Below are 23,602 nucleotides of genomic sequence, written 5' to 3'. Positions count from 1 at the left end.
GAATCACCTCTCAGCCATGGACATCCATTGGGTGGCCTTGGGCAATTCACATTCGCTCAAACACAGAGGAAGGCAAAAGCAAATCCCCTTTGAACAAATATTGCCAAGAAAACCCTATGATAGATCTAAGATTCTTCATAAGTTGGAAAAACACACACAAATAACCAACTTGATCCCAATGAAGCATGTTTAAAAATTCTTGGGTTGTTGTGTGTTTTCTGGGCTGTATTCTTATTTGATACCAGTTCTTGTTGTTTGTTGTTTTTGTTGTTGTTGTTGTTGTTGATGATGATGATAATGTTTATTTACATACTGCCTTTCCTCCCAAAATGGGAACTCTAGGCAATTTATAAATGAAATCATGTTCAATGCATTATAAGCCCCTGATCCACAGATTTGATATCAATGATTTCAGTTACCCATGCTCCAAAAATATTGTGGGCCTTTCTAGATCCTCTGATCTGGTGCAATTCTATGATATGTTTTCAGCCCAGATATACACAAAATATAGAGTTCCATATTATCAATGGCTTCAGGTATCCATGAAGGTCTTGGAATGTATCTCCCACATATTGTATAACCAAAAAGGCTAATACTAAGATATCATCAAACCATCAATAACATTAATAAAAATAAAAAGCAATGCAGCACCTTATTAAAAGTAATCTTTTTGAAGACATTCATTTCTTGGAATCCTGTAGTAATTTTAAAAAGTTTTTGTCTGTTATTGGAAAAATAGCAAGGAGCTATAGCCACCTTTGAAAGGGAATTTCCCAACCTAGAAGCAGACATAGAGAAGGCCACGTGTCATATCCCTACCAGATGTGCCTGTGAAGCTAGTGGGACTGAGAGAAGGGTCTCTTTTGAGACTCTCAAGGAATGGGCAAGATCAAATGAGAAGACAGATAACTTGGCCCTAAGTTCTGTTGGGCTTTATAGATCACAGTCAGCACTTTGAGGTGCCCCAGAAACAGAACAGAAGCCTGTGGTATTGTTATGGGTAAGTCATGTGTCACTAGTCCCACTGATTCAGAGGTTTGACTCTAATTGCATTTGTCATGCCATGGACAAACCTATAGACATTCACTATCCTCCCTTTTTCTTTTAGACATTTACCTTCCAGGTTGCACAAATGATATAAGCTCTGCCAAGTGAATCATATGTCTTTGTCAACCCTTAATCCCCAATACTTCCTATTTTATCATGCTTTTCCTAAGTGCTTGAAGCTCTTAAGCAATACAATATGACCCTGTGAGACAGATATCTGCAGTTTCATTTATCCGTGTCACACAAAATATGTCCTCTCTAGCCATTTTCTTTCTAGGTCCTCCAGTGCAACAGTATAGTATTCTTAGGTTGGAAGTCCTTCATTTCAATATCATTAGCTATTATTTATGTTTTACATATCCATGCTAATTCCAGGAATTTAAATGTTGCAGGTACTGTAATCACAGGGTTTTGAAGATATGCCAAAAAAAAAAAAGTCCCACCTTGTCGCACATGTGCTCTGATGGTATTCTGAATCCAGGCAGCTCCTCTGACCTACAGTGCTATAACTTTCTGGCAGAGATTCCAAAGTACCTGAAGAAACCAGGATCCACAGTACTGTATTCCACAGAATGAAACAGTCGCAGTTAAAGTGGCATCAAAGTATTATAACTGTGGAATTCATATCACAGCAACAATTCATTGTGTAAGAATTGAAAGCAAGCATCACCTTATTGTGAATTTGCTACAGTTCATAGAATCTCCCAGGGCATGCAAACTAGGAGAGTATTATATTGGGATTTTTTAAATGATCATGCTCTATTTTTGCCATGCTAATTGATGTTTGCAGGTGTAGACAGACAGGAAGAGCAACAAATGAAACCAGGAGAGCGTGAAGCTTGAGGTGCGTAGGTTTATTTTTATCTTTTAAATACACTTATATCCCATCTTTTCACCAGTAAACTCAGAATTACATACATGGCTCCCATCCTTTCCTCCATACAACAATCCTGTGTGGTAGATTAAACTGAGAAAGTGCAACTGATGCAAGGTTATTCAACACCATATGGCATGTATATGTCTTTTCTTTTCAAAGAAACATGTAACAACATATTCAGACAGATACAGTATCTGAATATTGCTGGTGTAATCATTCTCTCTGCCCTCCTAAGGACATTGGTCACGTTGGCTGGAAACTTTTGAGAATTATAGTGCAAGACAATAGTGTTTCAAAGGTGCTGTTCTTTTCTTTTTTTTTCTTTTCTTTTGCAAAGCACCCAATATTACTGGATTTACTCCAGTACCTGGAATGGTTTGGTTTATTTCTTATGGAAGTTTTTCTACATTTCAGTTAATTCACTTGTGTGTGTAGCTGAGATTTTTGTCCGCTAGTTGACTTCATAGTCTGGCGTTGTTCCCAAAAGTTTTTCAATGCAGATATCTTGTGGTTATTAAAGGCCTTGGGATTATCATGAAATCTGTGTTGTGAATGCTGACGGTGACAGAAGCTCTGGGATACTCTTGCTGACTCTCTTCTTTTCTCTCAGGACTCTATTCCCATGAAAGCGATGATTCAAGGTGTGCGGTGCGTCATTGCCTTGCCTGGGGCTCTTCTATCGGCGGGAAGGCAAAAGCATAATTCAGGCAGTCCTCTCCTGACCATACTAGGCTTGTATTTCTACAGCCTCCAATTTCAACATGTTTCTGCAGTCTCCTGGAGTGTGGGACACACATTAGATCTTTAGCCAAATCAGGGTTTTTCATGTGCATGAAGGAACAAAAGAAGCATCTTTTGAGTCTGAGCTTGCCCCACAAGTACCCCAAAATGTCCTCACAAATTGCTCCATCTCTTCTGTTTCTCCCACAGTTTCCTCTGTATACGCACTCAATTTCAATAAAACTCAACCACAACATAACTGAATGGCCTGGAGGGCAGGTGATATCTTTTTAGTCAGGTTTAGCTGACTTCTGGTATATTTTCAATCATGTTAAGCTGGTAAAATATGTATATTTTGCTTTTCCCCCACTCATTGCCTTCATATCCTCCTTCTTTTCTTCAAAATCTCAGGATGCAATTCTAATGGATGTCTGCTGACATGAACCTTTTGCAGTAAGTAATCCAGAATTTAATGTTCAGCTGCACCTTCCATCAGCTCTAGCCAACGCAACCAACACTGGGATTACAATTCAACAACATTTGGAATATTGCACAGTTCCAACACATGGTTTAAAGGAAGGCAGGTATTTTTAGTACACTGAGCCTTTGATATCTGCTGGGATTTCATTGCAGGACCCCCTGTGGATACCAACATCTGTGGATGCTCAAGTCCCATTACACACAGTAGCATAGTAAAATGGTGTCCATTATATAACATGGTGAAATCCAGATTCGTTTTTTAGATTTAAAAAATAATAATTTCAAGCCAAGGATGGTTGAGCCTATGAATGGTTGCATTTGTGGATGCAGAGGACTGTATATCTACAACTAACCACTGTAGGTGATGCACGATGTTTATGGAAGTTGCCTTTTCTTTCTTCCTTCTTTATATTATTTACAAATTTAGGATATTGTTAACCTGACTAACCAACCTACAGCCTATGATATAGGAGTATTTGGTGGTGATTGCAATTGCTACCAACAAACACGGATTCTATCACATAGACACACCAGATGTGGAAATGAGGTGTGTTGCTTCATACACTTGAAGACATGTGATTGACCTGATGTTTGTCCAATAAGGGATAGGTTCCTTAGATTCGCAGGTGCAACTGTGAGGACAAGAGACAGGGCCTTCTCAGTGGTGGCTCCTCGTCTATGGAACTCCATTCTCAGTAAAATTAGATTAGCCTCCTCTCTCCTGACCTTTAGGAAAAAACTTAAGACGTGGCTTCGGGACCAAGCCTTTGACCAGTAATGGGGCAGTGCAATAAGCCACCACGAATTAATGTGATTGACAAATGGAATGGCCCTAGATTATGATTTGGACTACATTATTTTAATTGATGTTTTAATAATTGATGTTTAACTACTGGATTTTAATTATATTTGTTTATTTTATGCATGTATATGTGCATGGCATTGAATTGTTGCCTGTTGTAAGGCTTCCCTGAGTCCCCTTCGGGGCGAGAAAAGCGGGGTACAACTGTGTTAATAAGTAAATAATGACAACTCAGGGATACAGCAATACCCACAAGGATGGATCTAGGCACTGTCTAACTGCCCTTGCACACCTAGAAAAGGAGAAAGAAGTCCCCGCTCCTCATGCATGCATCTGGATGAGGGTGACGCCTTCCTTTCTTGATGCACAGGGGGTTAACCAGATTACCCCCAAATGCACTCCACAGATATTCAGTGGAGATGCATCTAAAATCCTCTATATCCAGGGCAAAGATAAAAACCCTTGTGTATCCAGGACAAAGATAATGGATAAAGAGTAGTGGATATCACCTTGTGCAATATCCTTCTACTGTTAGAATTGTGTGTTAGGCCATTGTAAATCTTACACTTTGTGCCAGAAAACAGATAGCAGTTTCATACCCTTCTGGCATCCTTCTTGAGAAAACCAGGCAAGGGAGATTTACAGTAACCCTTGGGAAGCCACTCATTTTCCTCGTGTTTCGATTTTAATAGATTGCCTGCCCCGCCCAGGATTATCTCATGGGAAAGAGAAGCCTGGCTGGGTGACATGTGGCGAAACTTGCTCAGGAGCCAAATTTCACACACCTCAGTCAGAGGCAAAACTGCATGCAGTGCTTCAGGTTCACAAGGCAGTCTCTCCTGGGGAGGGAGGAGGGGCGGTGTTGGTAGAAGAAAGGAAGACACGGCCTCCCAGCTGATCTTTCTCTTCTGAGACTGGCTAGACCAGTTTCGACAGGGAGAACTGGGGCTCCCACAAGGAAGAGGGCACGGTGTCAGCCTGGGAACTGACATCACATGATGTGGCTGATGCTCTGCTCCGTGTCTCAGGCTTGCACTGCGTGAATCATTTCTCTCCCTTTCCTCCCCCTCCCCAATTCCCTTTCTTCACCTGTTGGTTACAAAACAGACCTCCACAAAGACAGAACAATACAGCATTTATCATAGCGTTGGAAACTTTTATCTAGCTCAAGAGTCCAACAGTTTACATGAGTAAGCAGGTTTTTTTATTATTATTATTTAGGAGGCCCTAAGAGCAGATGAGCTGGCCTTTAAAAAAAAAACCCAACTTAAGTGTCTTATCCTTCCCAGGATCAGAGCCATGCTGCACATTGTACAGAATGAGCTTGTCGCTCGAGGAGCTCTCATGATATTTGATGAATTGCTTTGTCCTCTGTGGACTGCCTCAGTGTCATTCAGAGAAAAGGTTGTTAAAGGGCTGAGTTCAAGATTTAATTCAGATGTGGAATTGTAGTGATAAGGGCTAGCATTATCATTAGACAAAGCAAGGCAACTATTCTAGGTAGCAGATTTGGGGGGGGGGGGGAGGACGACTAACAGTGGCACCTCCAGGTTGATTCAGCCCTGTTCAAACACTTGCATTTTATTTAAAAGGCCACAGCATTAGCATGGTGAAGTTAGTTTCCTTCTTCCTCCTCAAGGTTACCTGCTGAGATCTCTATGCTGATCAGCACCAACATGTACAGGCTGTCAAGCTTTGTAAATCGGCTTGGAACAAAACGCAGCAGAAGATGGAAATGTTTGGGAGAGTTTTCCAAGACTAGCTCAATTCATGTTAGGAAGAGGAACCCCAATGAGTTGGACAATAAATACATTTAAAAATTAATTAATTAATCAATATTTATATCCCACTTTTCTCCCTCATGGGACCAAAAGCACCTTACAACATATTATAATCACATAAAACAACAATAAAAATACAGCAATAATAAATGCAAACATCATAAAATAAGCAAATTTGAGAAACAATCCCTACGAACTTCAGCCAAGACATTTAAGGCATTACTTTACTAACTATGTATACTTACATAGCACAGTTATAGCTATTTGATACCACTTTAATGTCATGGCTCCATCCTACACAATCTGAGGATTTGCAGTTTGGTGCCATACAGTACTTAGAATTCTCTGGTACAGAGCTTTGGTCTGCTTTCCCTGAACAACATCGATTATTTCGAAGGACATTGTCAAGCTACATATCCTAAGATGTGATAGGATGGAGCAATGGTCATTAAAGTACTATTGAAGCATTGCAAATGTGTATGATGGACAGGAAGCAGCTAGATCATGGGTAATCTGAGAAAATAGTTTGAGGACTTTAACCAGTTGTTGAATCACAGTACCTTTTGTGCCATTGATCCATCACTTTGCTTGACTTTAAATGACTGAATGAAGATTTAAATTCTGAGTGGCCATATTTTGTAGACAGAGAATAAGTAAGAAATCAACATCAGAGTTAAGCTGCCCCCAGTGAACACTATTGCTTCGCTTCAGCAAGTAATGTTTTGCTATAAATTATTTTCTCAAGTTGAGGCTGTCTCTACTACCAAGTAATGCAGTTTGAATTGCACTATATGGTCAGTATAGACCCATATAAAGCAGTTCAGTGCAATTGAAACTGCATTATATGGGTCTATATTGACCATATAATGCAGTTCAAACTGCTTAATTTGGCAGTGTAGATCCAGCCTCAGATCCTGCTATTTGCAATCTGTAGATAATTATAGTCAACTAGCCTGTAAGAAATACAAAGCAGTATATGAACTGCTTTGAACACTTGCTAAACCTATCCTAACTGTTGCTCTCCATTTTGCAACATGAAAGCAATAAAGGCTGTAAGAGAGACTGCATATGAAAAGTGTTATATGAGATGTTTTAATTATAAGGCTTTTCTCTCTTGGTGTATCCTTTGAATATATCAGGAGTCTCTTGCTCCCTCCCAAATTGTTCTTTTGCAGTTTACATTGCTTTCACTTCTAGCCACAGAGGTTCCATCCTTTTTTCTCACCCACTATTATGGAAGACTCAGGCCCCATCTACACTGCCATATAAAATCCAGATTATATGCTTTGAAATGGATTATTTGGCAGTGTAGACTCCTACAATCCAGGTCAAAGCAGATAATCTTAATTATCTGTTTTGATAATCTGTGTTACTATGGCAGCATAGATCCATCCTGAGAAGCAGCAGACTCAGAGTTCCTCCAGAAATCTGAATCATTGTGCATTTCTTTTGGTTAAAAAAAAGTACTCAAAAAACAAAAGGAAAACATGTTGTAACATGGCTAAGTCAAGTGACAGATTGGTTACAGCAAATTAAAACTTCTTAGCATACATCTACTTTGCTGACATTTCAGTAGGTTGCTATGAAATAATGATTTTTTAAAATGAATGCTCTTAATAGGACAGAGTGTCTGTTATCTACTGCCGAAGGAGGTAATGCATGGACCAAAATTAAATTCAAACCAAGGAGTAGACTATGGAAGCTATTAACCACAATTACTGAAAGCAAACTTGGTGCAAAATACATTACTATGAAGTAACATGTTAAGCCTTGCCAAATGCTATAAGAGTAATGTGCTTTGCTTTTGTGTTGCTTTATTATTTTACAAACATAGACATACAAATAAAGAATGCCCTGAAATCCCCACAAAACAATTCCTTTAAAAAAAAAGAATAATAATTTAAAAAATGTCACGCATCACATGAAAAATTAAGAATGAGGCAATGTTGCTAAAACAGTTTTGGAAAATAACAACAAATGGTTGTTGCTTTGTAACGTTCCAACAGTAACACATAACATGTATTGACTAGCATTTTATACAGTGTATTTGCTTCTTCCTTTCACAATGACCAAAACTCCCCCAAATGTAATCATTGATTTGCTGAAACCCACCCCCAATCTATGGCCATTCTTGGAGTGGGATTAGAGCCAGACTTGAAATGATTACATCAGACTTCACAGATAAGCCACTGAAATTCACAAGCATGTGGACAATTTCAATAGAAAGGAGGAAACCATGAAAATGACAAAATCTGGCTACCAGTATTTTAAAAAAACTCCAAAATCAGGACAGTAAATAAAGAACAACATTCTGAAAATGGGAATTCCAGACATGAAACAATCAGGACCAGCTAACACCTCCTAGCAAAGGACTCCCTCGCACAGGAATCAGCCAGGCTTTGAAGCTGCAAGACTTTTCAATGCTAATCAAGGTGATTAATTGCAACATTCACACTTGTCTCCAACAGGGAAGAGTTCTTTCTCCCACCTTGGACCTTCCACAGATATATTAACTTCCCTTGCTTAGTTTCCAACAAACATTACAACCTGTGAGGATGCCTGCCATAGATATGGGCCAAACATCAGGAGAGAATACTTCTGGAAAATGGCCATACAGCCCAGACAACTCACAGCAACCCAATGATTACATCATTTGCCCCTCTGAGGACCTCCGCTGATTTCAGTGAATGATGTAATCATTTTGCATCTGGTTACAGGAACATAGTCAGATGCTTATCTAATTTTCCTCTGTTATCCATCAGCCAAACAATAGCCATTGGCAGCTTCAATGAGTCACTAGTTTGTTGAGTGGCCTACTGTAACAGTTCTGTATACAGAGCTGCTGCACTAAGGTGAACCATGCAAGTTTCTGGCCAATGTCATTGACTGTCACACGTTACAATAGACACTTGGTATTTAGAAGGTCTCTGGTTTAAGCCACAGCATCTCCAGGCAGGGCTAGAAAACCTCATTGGAAAGCTGCTGCCAATTACTAGATCAGTGGTTCTCAACCTGTGAGTCCCCAGATGTTTTGGCCTACAACTCCCAGAAATCCCAGTTTACCAGCTGTTGGGATTTCTGGGAGTTGAAGGCCAAAAACATCTGGGGAGTGACCCCCAGGTTGAGAACCACTGATTTACATAAAAGTAAGTCTCGGTAAAATCTTCTTTTCAATTGATCTGCATAAAACTGCTTTGCTTGTGTTACAGAAGTTAAAGTAGTGATTTCTCTGAAACAGTAATATTGGTAGGACAAAGTTGAACCAAAGATGATGTGTGTGATTGCACAGCTCTCAGATTATTGGAAGGGGAGGAACAGATGCACAACATGACAGGAAACCTAAGTATTGTATTATAAAACTTCTAAAACAAATGCCTTGTAGGGATTGTTTTTATTAGTTATCCATTCATACATTTTGCGTAGTGGTTCGCAACCTGTGGGTCCCCAGGTGTTTTGGCCTACAACTCCCAGAAATCCCAGCCAGTTTACCAGCTGCCAGGATTTCTGGGAGTTGAAGGCCAAAACATCTGGGGACCCCAGGTCGAGCACCACTGTACTAAACAATACTTGTGTAATAGCTCAGACTAAAATGAAGTTTATGCTTTCACGCTACAGAACTTTTGGACTATCTTACACTTTAACAGACAGGGACGTGTCCCATGGAATCAGTGGTTTGTAACCTGTTGTTTTTTTATTGGGTCAGAAGCAACTTGAGAACATACTGCAACTTGCTTCTGGTGTGAGAGAATTGGTTGTCTATAAACATTGCTCAGGGGATGCCCGGATGTGTTACTATCCTGCTGGGAAGCTGCTGTCATGTCCCCGCAAGCTAGAGCTGATAGATGGGAGCTCACCCCATCTTACAGATTCGAACCACCAATCTTCAGGTCAGCAACCCAACCTTCAGGTCAGCAACCCAACCTTCAGGTCAGCAGTTCAGCCGGCACATGTGTTTAACCCATTGTGCCACTGCAATTGTTGAAGCAATAGTGCTTTCTGGCTCAGAGTTCTAGTTACACTTCTAGAAACTGGAACTTTACAGGATGCTGCTTTGGCATTACCACTGTGCAGTGTGAAAATGGCCCTTGTTCTACATAGGTTAGCCAGGATAATTTAAATCCATATTCTGTTTTAGTCACTCAGTTTTACTTATTATTGTGGGACAGGAACTTTCAGTGACTTGTAAATCTCTTTTGGGTTTTTGCTGTCTTGCATAGTTCTATCCTATGTATCCTGAAGTATTTGAATTCACAAAAATAATGTACAAACATTCATTGTTCAAATAGAACATCTTTAGTCATTTATTTAACAGGTTAAAATAGATAGTCGTTAGGACATTGGGGGTAGGATGAGGTACTATTTTTCAGGAAAAAAACATCTTGACATCTACACAATGCTACAAAGAATGGTCATCACCCATAAATCCCTTAGACCCAGAAGAGAGAAATGTGGTGGATGCAGTGTAATTCTGCTGGTGGCACAGCCTTTGAGATTTCATCCCCAACTCACAGCTGCCCTAGTGTTCATGCCTATTTCAGAACATTTTATGTGTACTCAATGGAAATGCATATAGACCCAACGTGCAATCCCCCCCCCCCCCCAAGTTACAGAAAAACTGTGCTGTGCAACTTGGGAGACAATGCTTCAACGACATGATGCTTTCAACCAGAAAACTGTGTGCCAATCATTACACATGAAGGTTTGGATATCATGGCTCAGTTTCCCAAACATGTCTGTGTGGCAGAAAAGAAGACACTGATAATTATCACATGTGCCAATCAATACCTAATTTGGATGCTATTTCCTACACAGAAATCATGTTTCTGTCATCATATGTGAAGTGCCCCAAGAACAATACACAGTGCTTTGCATGAATTTAAATAGCAAATTTGCTCACATTTCAGTTACTTGTTTATACTTCCTGAAGTCTAGCAGAGGCTGAAATCTCCACTAGCAAGTGTACTTACGATGGCACTTGGGGAAATAAAGGCAGTCCTTCCTTCTCTGGATGCATAATGTCTCTGAGGTTTCTGGGTGCATCTCTGAATTCGTGGTCTCTGACCGGATGCAGAGGTGAACTTGGGCACTATCTGATTGTTCTTGCACGCCAGGGGGTGGATAAACAGTTAAGAGTGAAGGATGCTACTTCTTTCCACATGCACAAGAGTAGCTGGACAGGATTGAGGCACATCTCTGTAGTCAGTCACTGGACAGGATGGTGGAACTCTACCAAGCAATTACCTGGGGCAAAGGTGTTGTACAAGGAAGTACTATCTCTTCTCATGCAGTGTGTGTGTTTTTTTAAAGGCCTTTCAGTTTATGTTGGCATAAGCTACCAACAAGATTCCAGTCTTAAGCAACAAATCTTGTAATACCATATTATCCCCTTATCCACAGATCCAAAACCCATGGTTTTACTTACCTATGCTCCAAAAGTATTCCATCCCCCTAAGAAGTGTTTGTAGATGCCTCTATCCACACAGCTGAATAAAATCCCACATTATCTGCTTTGAACTGGAATATATGGCTATGTGGACTCAGATAACCCAGTTCAAAGCAGATACTGGGGGACTGTCTGCCTTGATGTTCTGGGTTACATGGCTGTGTTGAAGGGCCCTAGGTTCTTTGGTGGGATTATATGATATGCTTATAGCCCAAGTTTAGTCAAACTATAGGGTTCACTATTATTTCCAATTTCAGGTATTTACAGGGTGGTGATGGTGGTGTCTTGGAACTTTTGCCCCATAGATACTGGGATCATATTTTATTCCCACTTACATTTTCAGTTTTAAAATTACAGTACAAGAGATTTAAGACTTCTGTATGTATGATGCCAAACATGTCAAAATAACATATGGATGGCAGTTCTGACACTAGCATTTCCAATGACATGCTACTTCCTAATCCAGCCACCTTTACATGTTGAACATGAAGATGTAAAACACAATTTCTCAACTCTTGTTACTCCTGATATTTTGAACATCAAATTCCATAATCTTTGAGAATTGGTTAGGCTCAGTGGGCCTTACAATCCAAAACATCTGGAACCATCTAAGGGCCCTTCCAGACAGGCCCTATATCCCAGGATCTGATCCCAGGTTTTCTGCTTTAAATTTGATTATACAAGTCTGCACTGCCAGATAACCTGGGATAAACAGAAAACCTGGGATCAGATCTGGGATATAGGGCCTGTCTGGAAAGGCCCTAAGAGTATTCAGCCAATTGCTTTTAGACTCTCCCTCAGTGAATGTGAACGAAGGCAGGAGAGTTCCAGATATTGTTGCGTGCCAAGTCATAGAAGTCTCAGCCAGCATGGCCTATAGTGACATATTGTGAAACCTGAAGTCCGACAATACCTGGAACCTGACTAGCTAAGTCTCACTGATTCAAACTTTCACATTAATCCCTATGCTAAAAGTTTGGAATGGGATCTTGTGCATGTGGCCCAGCATTCTCTTCTTGTCTTATTTGCATGTTTTGGAATAAAGTTGTAACACAAGACACAAAAATAGAGTAATACGGTATATGCACTTTTAAAACAATGCTGTTCCTTCCCCTGTAGTTAGCACAGAATGAAAAATTATAGAAGGCTTCAGCTTGAATTAAGAGTTAGTGCTCCATCTTGATCCATGTGTGGGACCTGTGCTTTTTTGTGATATTTACCTAATGGTTGTAGTACACAAATCTTCTGTTCCTGGATACATGGCACTCAAGCAGGGATAAAGGCAGTCTTTCTGTGTGTTTTATATATCACATAAAACAATTTATTTCCATGACAATTGTATTTACTTAATTCCAAGTCAGCTTCCTTCATTTGAATATGAGATATGGGTAACAATCAACTGATTAGGACATTAAGCATTTCTAGTAATTAAAAATTGCCTGCCAGCATTCCATAAAAACCATAACTATTACCAATCCCTCCCAACATTGCTCTTTTCCTCTCTTTTAACCTCTTTAAACTCTCCTTCCTTCTTGTTTGGATTTTTTTTCCACTTCAGACCTTGGTAAAGATTTTTCCCCAGATGACATCTCCCAGAATCCCTCAGCTAGCATGACTGTGGAAGCAGTCATCCCAAATATTTCCAAATTTTCTCTTTCTCTCACTCTCCTTTCCTCTCTACTTTCATCCTACTTTCTAATAATTCACTGAAAGCTTCTCCCCTTTTAAGATTACTCCATCATATTTTACTTTTGCATTCTAGTTGCTGTGGGAAACTCTGTCTAATCTACCCTTAACTGTGTCTTGAAAATGACCAAGCTGCCCCGAGTATCTAAAATAATAATCTTAAACTACTACAGTTGAAGCAACTAGTCTGGTTCTCATCTCAGGTGGCAGCTTTGGGAGCAGCAGGAATCTTTCACTGTTTCTCCTGGAGGTTGATCAGCATTGTACCCCTTAAACTTGTCTCTGGTTCTCAGGCCTGATGGGGAAGATCTCCTACTGATAATTCAGCTGCTAGACCAATTAGATTCTATATGTTGAGTGGGAACAGCACTGTCTTTTCTGCCTCAGGCAGCAAAATGTCTTTAGCCCTGAACAAACCATCCCAGTTGGTTAAAATGACTCAGTGCTACACAAGTCTACTTGCTATCTTCCAGGCAAGTCCTACTTTAACACAGTATGAGCTGATACCCCAAGTCACCTGGACCTACAATAATCTCCTTGTTGGAGTTGTTAGTCAATCACTTCACCTCTGAGAGACAAGTGGTGAAGTCCATAAGTCCATGCTTGGCTTCCAGGCCAAACCAGATTCAGACAAAGCAGAAGAATTTCTTCCATCGGCATTTGGAGAGGGTCTTGATTCCCTTGGCGGTCATCTTCTTTTCCTGCTGGGCCTTGTGCTCCACAGCACTGACAATTGCTGTGTCAAAAACCTCCTTCAAGTTCTTTTGAGTCAGGGCAGAGCACTCGACATAAGTCTCAGCCCGGATCTTTTCAGCCAGGCCTTCTGCCTGAGTTCGTGGCACAGGCTTTACATGGTAGCGATCCAGGCTGATCAGCACATTGACGTCATCCCTTAAGTCAGCCTGTGTCCCAACCAGCACCACTGGGGTCTGGGGATTGTGAGTTCGAATTTCAGGAATCCATTTTTCTATAATGTTCTGGAAGGATGTGGGGTTGACAACGCTGAAGCAGACCAGGAAGACATCAGTGTCTGGATAACAGAGGGAGCGCAAGCAGTCGAAATCTTCCTGTACAAGAAAAGGAAAAAACACAGTGAGTGGAGTTCAGGATAGGTATCTAGCTAATGTGTGAGATCATGTAAAAGATAGCTTCATTCACCTTTCCACAGAACTCTAAAAGCAGGAGAGGCCAGTCTTTCTCAATTTTAGAGACAAAGACTTGAACTGTCCCAAGTGTAAATAAAAAGGGGTCTCAGTAGGTATAGGGCAGTAAGATGTAATGGAAAAGATGACATTTAGAGCCCACTAAACACACAACCACATGAGCAAATAAAGCAAACCAGTTCTTTCAATAGATATTTGAAAGCTGCCCTTTAACCTATTTTTGTATTCTAATGAACAAGGCAGGTCCTATAGTTTTGTTCTTAAGTTGAATGAGTATGTAAATCGGAACAGGTATATTTTTAAAGTGTAACTCCAGTCATATATATATCTCCAAGTGACACACACACACACACACACTTATTCTTTGAGTAACATAGAGAAGGGTTAACACTCCAATTGTGTGTTTTTTGGTTGTTGTTGTCTGTGCCCCTGTTCAGAAGATTTCACCTCTCTTTCTGTCTCTTTGATAATTGGATTTTGAAAAAATTAGGCTTTCGTGGAAACAAGAATTGGTGAGAAACTTCAGTGAGGACACCTTTTCCCCATGATAACTCTTTCAGGGGTGAATTTCCCTTCCGAGGGTGAGCCCTGTTGTCTCATTCACATTCTTAACTGTAAGTCATATGTAAGCCAGATGTTTGGACCTTGGGGACTGCTTCTACATGTTTGGAAATATTAAAAAGGCAAATAAACACATGTCTTCCCAAGAAAGATTTGTACCTCTAAACAGAGGTATCTTGCTTTTTTAGGACCCTGGCTGTAAAAGCTGAAGTTCATTTCAGTTGCTTTATAGCCCAGTTCAAATGTTACTGGAAGCATGAATTCACCATAGTCTGAGCTTCAGACAGTCCTTTTTCCCAGGCTGTAACTTTCACTATTAATCTCAGTAAGAACAGTTACACTGACTGGAGATTTTGGAGGTTGCCATTCTAAAAGCAACTCTTCTGAACTCTGTCATGATGATCAAGATATTACTCACTTGCCTTGTAAGACCTGACTTAGATTATGGAGCTGATGTTTGTGCTTGAAATATGCCAGGCATGATTGTTTATTATTGTTGTTCTAATGCCAGTAATATTCCATTCCAATTCTTAACATTCTTCTTGTCACCTTATTAGAACAAAAGCGGAAGACTCTGGACCTTACCTGTCCTGCTGTGTCCCACAACTGGATACGGACGGGAGCACCATCGACTAAGACCTGAACTGGAAATAGAAAGGAAAGAGATGAGTCATTGCCTGATGTATTCCTGTTCACTGCTTTTATATCAGAGCCAATGTGGTGCAGTAGTCTGAACACTGGACTACAACTCTGGAGAACAGGGTTCAAATTTCTGCTCAACCATGGGAAGCCAGTGGATAACTTTGGGCTTGTCAAACTCTCAGCTTCGGAGGAAGGCAAAAGCAATACCTGTCTGAACTAATCTTGCCAAGAAAACACCATGCTAGGTTTGCCTTAATTTTGCCATAAGTCACAAATTACTTGAATCTACACAACAACCACCTTGATATCCCGGTGACCGTTTTGTATGTAAGGAATGGCACAAAATAGCACAATCCCTTTTCTAATTGAAAGCAAGAATGCTTGGAGAAGGAGATACATTAGAACAGTGGTTTTCAACCTGTGGGTCCCCAGGTGTTTTGGCTTACAACGCCCAGAAATCCAGCCAGTTTACCAGTTGTTAGGATTTCTGGGAGTGGGAAGCCCAAAACATCTGGGGATCCACAGGTTGGGAACCACTGCATTAGAATGACTTCAGAGGGCAATAAAAACTACATTCAAAGGCTAAACTTGAAGTTGTCTTTTGGCTGGCAATTCACAGTTGGCATGGCTACTAGGCCATTCTGGCTCAGGAAATCTGGACACATTAGCATTCCAAAACTCAATCCAAAGCTCATATAAACTCACGCCATTCACATGTGCCAACAGCTTTCAGCTACTGTGAGCCAATACTTATGTTTGACCATTCATCTCATCAACAAATAAACAGCACAGGCAATATAATCAACATAGCAAAATTTCCATTTCCATCATAAGAAACCCATTGATTATCTTTTCCAGGTCCTTACTTTTGGGGAATACACTCATTCTAGACCCTTGGAAGTTGTCAGCCACAGATACGGGCTGCTAGAACATGGCCAGTCTGAAAACCACATAACACCCCAGTGATTCCAGCCGTGAAAGCCTTCAACAATACAAATTCTATTTGTAGTCCAAAATGTGACCTTTTCAGACTCCCACTTATGCTTTAGCATATATTAAAGACCAAATTAAGGCTCTCAGATATCTAATGAACAGTTCATTTATGAGTGCAAGTTCATTATTCACAGGAATCACATCAGGAGGAAGAATGGCCTCCTAAGAAAGACCCATGTGCACATGACAATTCCCTTTAGCTTCAGCTACGTAGCTACGTTAATGCATTCTCCCCCCCCACCCCCTTGGTCAAATTATTAACTCTTAAGAAAAGAAAAGAAGAAAAAGAAATGATTCAGATTGAGATTTTTTAGCTATGAGAGTGAAATGCTGAAGAACATTCATCTCTCCAAATATTTAGACAGGAGTAAACAGTTAATTACTCAATGGATTCTTCCCTATGATTGCATACATGCACGTATGCATTTAAGTGCATTGACACATGGAGGCATGCATGCATGCAAACAAACAAACAGACACACACACTTACAGTATTTAAATTCCTAAAGTTAGTCAGGCACTATAAAAAAACTAAAAATAATAGAAACACACTCGATCTACACAATAAGATAATTTAAAGTGAAAACTCAAAGCACAAAAGGAATAAATTATGCCAATTTAACACATACCAGCATTTCTACCTGGATGGAAATAATGAAAACATTCCTCACAGACGATCACATATTCTAATTGCTCTTATGAACTGTGTTATATAATACTGAGTAAGGCAGAACTGGCTGTGATTTCCTAGTGTATGTCTGTGAACATTGCATGTGAATACACTGTTATCAATTATTACAGCCTATATGGCTGTTATTCACTATCTCCTAGGCAAAAGTGCCTTTAAAAAGCTGAAAGATGACTTATTTTAAGTGATTCCCTTCCTTTGCTGTCTCATTTGTGAAAGGCCCAAATACTCTGAGGGCACTTGGATGCTAAGCAGTCCACCCAAGTTAGTAATTGAATGGGAGACCACCTTTCTTCCATGTTGCAGGCTATGTTTCAGAGGATGGACTTGGCAAAACCTTGCCGAAGAAAACCCTATGAAATTAATGGGGTCACCATAAGTTGACTTGAAGATGCATACAGAGAGTTCTCTAAATATCCAGACCTATTTACTGCCAATACTAAAACTATGTGATGGATGATGTGTTATATGTACAATAGTGTTATTGCCTCATGACTAATCGGAAGGAAAGCTGGCATAGTAAAACACCTCAACCAACAGCTTGAGATGCAATTTTAAATATCCTCCCTTGGCAGGTTTCAAATCTGGATCATATTTTTCACAGTATGCTGGTATTCTTCCACTAATGTAAACCAATTGTGGGAATCATGTGGTTAATTGAAATGTGATTAATTGAAATGCCCAACATTACTCACCAGTGGCTGTGCTGGGTAGAGCTGGATAGGGATTGCAGTCCAACAAAATCTGGAGAACTGCATGATTTATAACCCTGCACCAAACTCTATCACTATTAGAGCTTGAAAGCAAAAAAGTTCTTTTATGTGAACCAGAACTTGGAAAATTACTTTCAGAATACAGATGAGAAATACAACCAACTAATCCAGGAATGGGCTAGTTGTCCAGGTGTTTTGGACTTCAACTCCAACAATTCCTAACAGCTGTTGAAGTCCAAAACACTTGGAGGACTGAAGTCTGCCCATATCTGAACTAACCGAACCACTGGTTCTATTTCCAGTTTCCTGCTTAATTTTCAGCTGAAATCTCCTCTCCACTGACTAATGCCCCTTAGATCTTCTCAGGCCGGAGAAACAACAATCCCCTGCAGTGGTGGGTGCTGGTGGGATGGATCTAGCTGAGTATCAATGGGAGGGACAGAAAGAACTAGGAGAGGATGAAAGCAGTCAAAGCAATCAAACCCCCCACTTTCTTAGGGCGAGTAGAGTGAAGACATGAGTAATTCGGTCTCCTAAAGATTCATGGAAATTGGGGCTATTGAAGAGAGAAGACAGCAAGCAGAAAGAGAGGGTGGGTGATTAAATAGTAATTGAGAGAAGATGCATAATTAGCATGCATGTGTAATAAGGAAAGAAAACATCCTGTCCTAAAGGTAACAACAGCTGGTACTTAACACCAACTAGTGATATTACCACTGTATCCTTTATTCAACTGGGTGTGTGACCGTCTTTTATTTTGCAGTGAGAGAGTACTAATATTTTCCAAGGTTTATGTCATTAGCAGATGACTAAGAAGCACGACAAAACAACTGGTTTCAGAATGTGTAGCCCTTCAAATTATGGGGTGAAATAACACTTGCTTCCTCAGGACCATACAGTAAAATCAGACAAAGCTTTCCCTCATCAAATTTCAGCCTAAAGCCTTTCTCCATTGACAACAGAAAAACATCCTGACTATACAATAAGAACTGGTGGTGTTTGGATGGTCAGTCTTTAAAAATAATAATGTGTTCATGACAACTGGGGAAACTAGCCTGTTTTGTCTGGGAACCTGAAAGAATAAATGGCTGGATAATTATGGGCTCCTACTGCCTTATATAAGGGAAACTGAATACATGTTTTGTTTGCAAGGGAGAGAAGAAACAGTTTATGTATCCCTTATCCAAAATGCTTGGTACCAGATGTGTTTTGGATTTAAAATACATATATATTTGTATATTTAAAATGAGATATCTTAGAAATGGGGCCCCAAGTCTAAAACATGAAATTCATTTATGTTTCATATACAAATTATACATATAGCCTGAAGGTAATGTTATACACAATAATTTAAATAATTTTGTGCATGAAAGAAAGTTTGAGTACACTGAACCATCAGAAAGCAAAGGTCTCACTATCTCAGCGACCCATGTGGATAATTTTGGATTCTGGAGCATTTGGGATTTCCACAGAAGGGATGTTCAAACTGTAGTTGTATTTTTATTACTTGTGAATTTTTGTGATCGTGCAGATGCCATGTAAAAAGTGCCATTTGAGATTTCCTTTTCTTGTGTTGCTGCTACTGCTACGAATTATTCCGATATCTGCTGGAAAACAAACTCAGCCAAGAGTACAAAGTCCAACAAATTCCTCACTTGCCTTGCAGACAATTTTATGGTCCAGAAGGTAGAAGAGGCAACAAGAGGATCAGCAACTCTTGATCTAATCTTAACAAATGTGGAAGACCTGATCAATACAGTTGAAGTGGTTGGATCCTTAGGGGCAAGTGACCATGTGCTCCTGGAGTTTGCAATACAAAGGAATGCTGAAACTAAGACAAGTCAAACACGCATTCTCGACTTTAAGAGAGCTGACTTCCAAAAAATGAAGGAATTACTGAGCGGCATTCCATGGACGCCAATATTAAAAAACAAGGGAGTTAAGGATGGATGGGAGTTTTTCAAAAGTGAAATACTCAAGGCGCAAATGCAAACAGTGCCAACAAAGAAGAAAAATAAGACAAGTGCAAAGAAGCCAGAATGGATGTCCAAAGAACTTCTAACTGAGCTAAAGCTCAAAAGTGACATGCACAAGAAGTGGAAAAGGGGAGAAATCACCAAAGAAGAATTCAAACGTATAGCCAACACCTGTAGGGAAAAGGTTCGCAAGGCTAAAGCACAAAATGAGCTCAGGCTTGCCAGGGACATAAAAAACAAGAAAAAAGGCTTTTTTGCTTACGTTGGTAGAAAAAGGAAGAAAAAGGAGGCGATAGGGCCTCTGCAAGAAGATGGGGTGATGGCGACAGGGGACAGGGAAAAGGCAGAACTGCTCAATGCCTTCTTTGCCTCGGTCTTCTCACAAAAAGAAAGCCATCTTCAACCTCAGCAACATGGAATGGACGAAGGATTGGGGGAAATCCAACCCCAAATAGGGAAACAAGTTGTCCAGGAACACCTGGCCTCTCTAAACAAATTCAAGTCCCCAGGGCCAGATCAGCTACATCCAAGAGTATTGAAGGAATTAGCGGAAGTTATTTCAGAACCACTAGCAATTATCTTCGAGAGTTCTTGGAGAACGGGAGAAGTCCCAGCAGATTGGAGGAGGGCGAATGTGGTCCCTATCTTCAAGAAGGGAAAAAAGAACGACCCAAACAATTACCGTCCGGTCAGCCTCACATCGATACCAGGCAAGATTCTGGAAAAGATCATCAAGGAAGTGGTCTGCGAACACTTAGAAACAAATGCGGTCATTGCTAATAGTCAACACGGATTTACCAAAAACAAGTCATGCCAGACTAATCTGATCTCTTTTTTCGATAGTTACGAGTTGGGTCGATACAGGGAATGCTGTGGATGTAGCCTACCTGGATTTCAGTAAGGCCTTCGACAAAGTCCCCCACGACCTTCTGGCAAACAAACTAGTAAAATGTGGGCTAGACAAAACTACGGTTAGGTGGATCTGCAATTGGCTAAGCGAACGAACCCAAAGGGTGCTCACCAATGTGTCATCTTCATCATGGAAAGAAGTGACAAGTGGAGTGCCGCAGGGCTCCGTCCTGGGCCCGGTTCTGTTCAACATCTTTATTAACGACTTAGACAAGGGGTTAGAAGGCACGATCATCAAGTTTGCAGATGACACAAAACTGGGAGGGATAGCTAACACTCCAGAAGACAGGAGCAGCATTCAAAACGATCTTGACAGACTAGAGAGATGGGCCGAAACTAACAAAATAAAGTTCAACAGGGACAAATGCAAGATACTTCATTTCTGCAGAAAAAATGGAAATCAAAGATACAGAATGGGGGACGCCTGGCTTGACAGCAGTGTGTGCGAAAAAGACCTTGGAGTCCTCGTGGACAACAAGTTAAACATGAGCCAACAATGTGATGCAGCAGCTAAAAAAGCCAACAGGATTCTGGCCTGCATCAATAGGGGTATAGCGTCTAGATCCAGGGAAGTCATGCTCCCCCTCTATTCTGCCTTGGTCAGACCACACCTGGAATACTGTGTCCAATTCTGGGCACCACAGTTGAAGGGAGATGTTGACAAGCTGGAAAGCGTCCAGAGGAGGGCAACTAAAATGATCAAGGGTCTGGAGAACAAGCCCTATGAGGAGCGGCTTAAAGAGCTTGGCATGTTTAGCCTGCAGAAGAGAAGGCTAAGAGGAGACATGATAGCCATGTACAAATACGTGAGGGGAAGTCATAGGGAGGAGAGAGCAAGCTTGTTTTCTGCTGCCCTGCAGACTAGGACACGGAACAATGGCTTCAAACTACAGGAAAGGAGATTCCACCTGAACATCAGGAAGAACTTCCTCACTGTGAGGGCTGTTCAACAGTGGAACTCTCTCCCCCGGGCTGTGGTGGAGGCTCCTTCCTTGGAGGCTTTTAAGCAGAGGCTGGATGGCCATCTGTCGGGGGTGCTTTGAATGCGATTTCCTGTTTCTTGGCAGGGGGTTGGACTTGATGGTCCATGAGGTCTCTTCCAACTCTACTATTCTATGATTCTATGATTCTATGAATCAAAGTTATTAACATCAATGCCAGGTTAGCGCCCACCATCATAGTAAAGTAATGGAACATTTAGGCTGGGTATTTACCACATCTGAAAACAATAATTTCTCACTGGTTTAAGAGGAGCATTGTTCTTGTTTCAGCACAGAATTCATTATTTAGCCCTGTGTGAGCAACTACTGTGTGGATTTATGAATAACACTGGTTGTAACCTAAAAATATTGGTTCAGTTCAGATGCTTGCAAGCTTCATTCACCCAGTCTATAAGACTCACATGTTCACAAGTTTCATTGCAACACCTCATAGGCTTCATATTCCCACATCCACCCCCAAAGGGATATTGAGTGGGATGGGACTACACCTAACATGCACATTATCTCGCTGGTCATGACTTTTGACAGATATAAAATCCAGGAAAGCTCTCTCATGTGTCAATAAGCATTTAGCATCTTTTCTTATGTATGCCCAGCTTGCAGATGCAGCATGATCATAGGCAGTATGCTGTGTCTCTGGAAGCTTCTATGAATCCCACCTAAAAATGCTGTTTTACAAAAATAACCCCAGGGTTTTCATGTGAGACACAGGTAAAGTCTGGTGCTTGTCTAAAAACAAAAAACACAACGATTTTGAAAAGGACTTGACTGCTGAGTCTTGGCAAGTCTTGCTGCTTTTGTCCTGGCATTGTCCACAAAAGTATCAGTCTGCTAAGCCTCTTAAAAAGTTTTAGGATTTGATAGGTGTATGATAATAAAATGACATGAAAAAAGGTTGTTGTTCTTGTGTGCCTTCAAGTCATTTCTGACCCTAAGATGAACCCAAGAAGTTTTTTTTTCTTGACAAGATGTGTTCAGAGTGGTTTTGCCTTTGCCTTCCTCTGAGGTGGAGAGCGTGAGACTTGCCCAAGGTCACACAATGGGTTTCCATGGCCAAGCAGAGATTCAAAGCCTGTTCTCTGGAGTCTTAGTCCAATGCTCAAAGCACTACCCCATTCTATTTCTCCAAGAAGGTGATACTTTGCTTCTACCACCAGACTAGCTGGTAAAATTCAATGACTCAACTTGAGGAAGTTGGACAGTGACAAGAGGATGATTTCCCAGCAAATATATCAGTGATATACCTTCTGACAAATCACCTTGATTCCCCTTTAAGGCAGTTAGGAGTCTGGGCTGGCATTAGTTGAAACCTCCCTTTCATGGTCCCTTATTCTCTCATCCCATTTTGATCAGAGTCACTTGTCTAAACCCCAGGGTATCCTAGAGGTTTTCTCCTTACTGTTGAGGCTTCTCTATCTGAACAAAACAGTTCCCTTCAGGTGGTTGCACAGGCTATTGGTGCTTGAATGCCCTGGCAATGGAATCCTGCCCACCATGGATGCAAAAAGCAATCCTGGGATATGAACTCCTCTCAAGGTGGCCCCAGATAATATTTGTGTCTTTTCTGTGGTGATGCCTAAAAGGCCAACTCTGATGACAATCAACAACTGTCCACCACTGACTATGGCCTTTTCATTATCTGTTTTAATATAGCAGTAGTCAGTGGTGGATAGTTGTTGATTGTCATCAGAGTTGGTCTTTTAGGCATCACAACAAAAAAGAAAGTAATGCCTGGGACCACCTTGAGAGGGGTTCAGATCTCAGAAGAGAGGACTATAAATGACTTCCATGACTTCACAAAATCTCTCACTTGTCAACTTGGTAAGATTCATGACATAGCAGAAGGAAATGGGAGGGGAGAAGGAGGAGGAGGAGGATGTTTTACCAGAAAATGAATTCCTAAATTGCCACTCACAAATCTCCCTGATCCCATTTGTGAGGAATTGAAAAGTGCTACTACCCCTTGGTGCTTCACTGTGATTGGAGAGCAATGGTGAGATTCTTCTCCCAGATTGCACAACAGGGCTTGTCAATGAGGAAAGTTCAAAGCTCCTCCTAATCCTCCACTCCACATCACCTTAGATTTTCCCTTATATAGTCATGTGGTAGAGTGTCTGACT

General features: G+C 40.7%; 1 protein-coding gene across 1 annotated transcript in view; it reads right to left on the bottom strand.

Annotated features, from left to right (window-relative positions):
• Nucleotides 1-12,438: 12,438 nt before the first annotated feature.
• The window catches only part of rhov (ras homolog family member V), a 35,187-nt gene continuing 24,023 nt past the window's right edge, over nucleotides 12,439-23,602 (bottom strand). The window contains exons 2-3 of the mRNA XM_003224787.4: nucleotides 15,146-15,204; nucleotides 12,439-13,903 (exon numbers count right to left, since the gene is read on the bottom strand). Of these exons, the coding sequence (XP_003224835.2) occupies nucleotides 13,463-13,903; nucleotides 15,146-15,204 (500 nt within the window). The 3' untranslated portion in view covers nucleotides 12,439-13,462. The remainder of the gene's footprint in view (nucleotides 13,904-15,145; nucleotides 15,205-23,602) is intronic.

This window comes from Anolis carolinensis, chromosome 1, assembly GCF_035594765.1.
Source record: "Anolis carolinensis isolate JA03-04 chromosome 1, rAnoCar3.1.pri, whole genome shotgun sequence".
NCBI lineage: Eukaryota > Metazoa > Chordata > Lepidosauria > Squamata > Dactyloidae > Anolis > Anolis carolinensis.
Note: the sequence above shows the minus strand (reverse complement) of the source record. Positions and strands in the feature narration are given on the sequence as shown.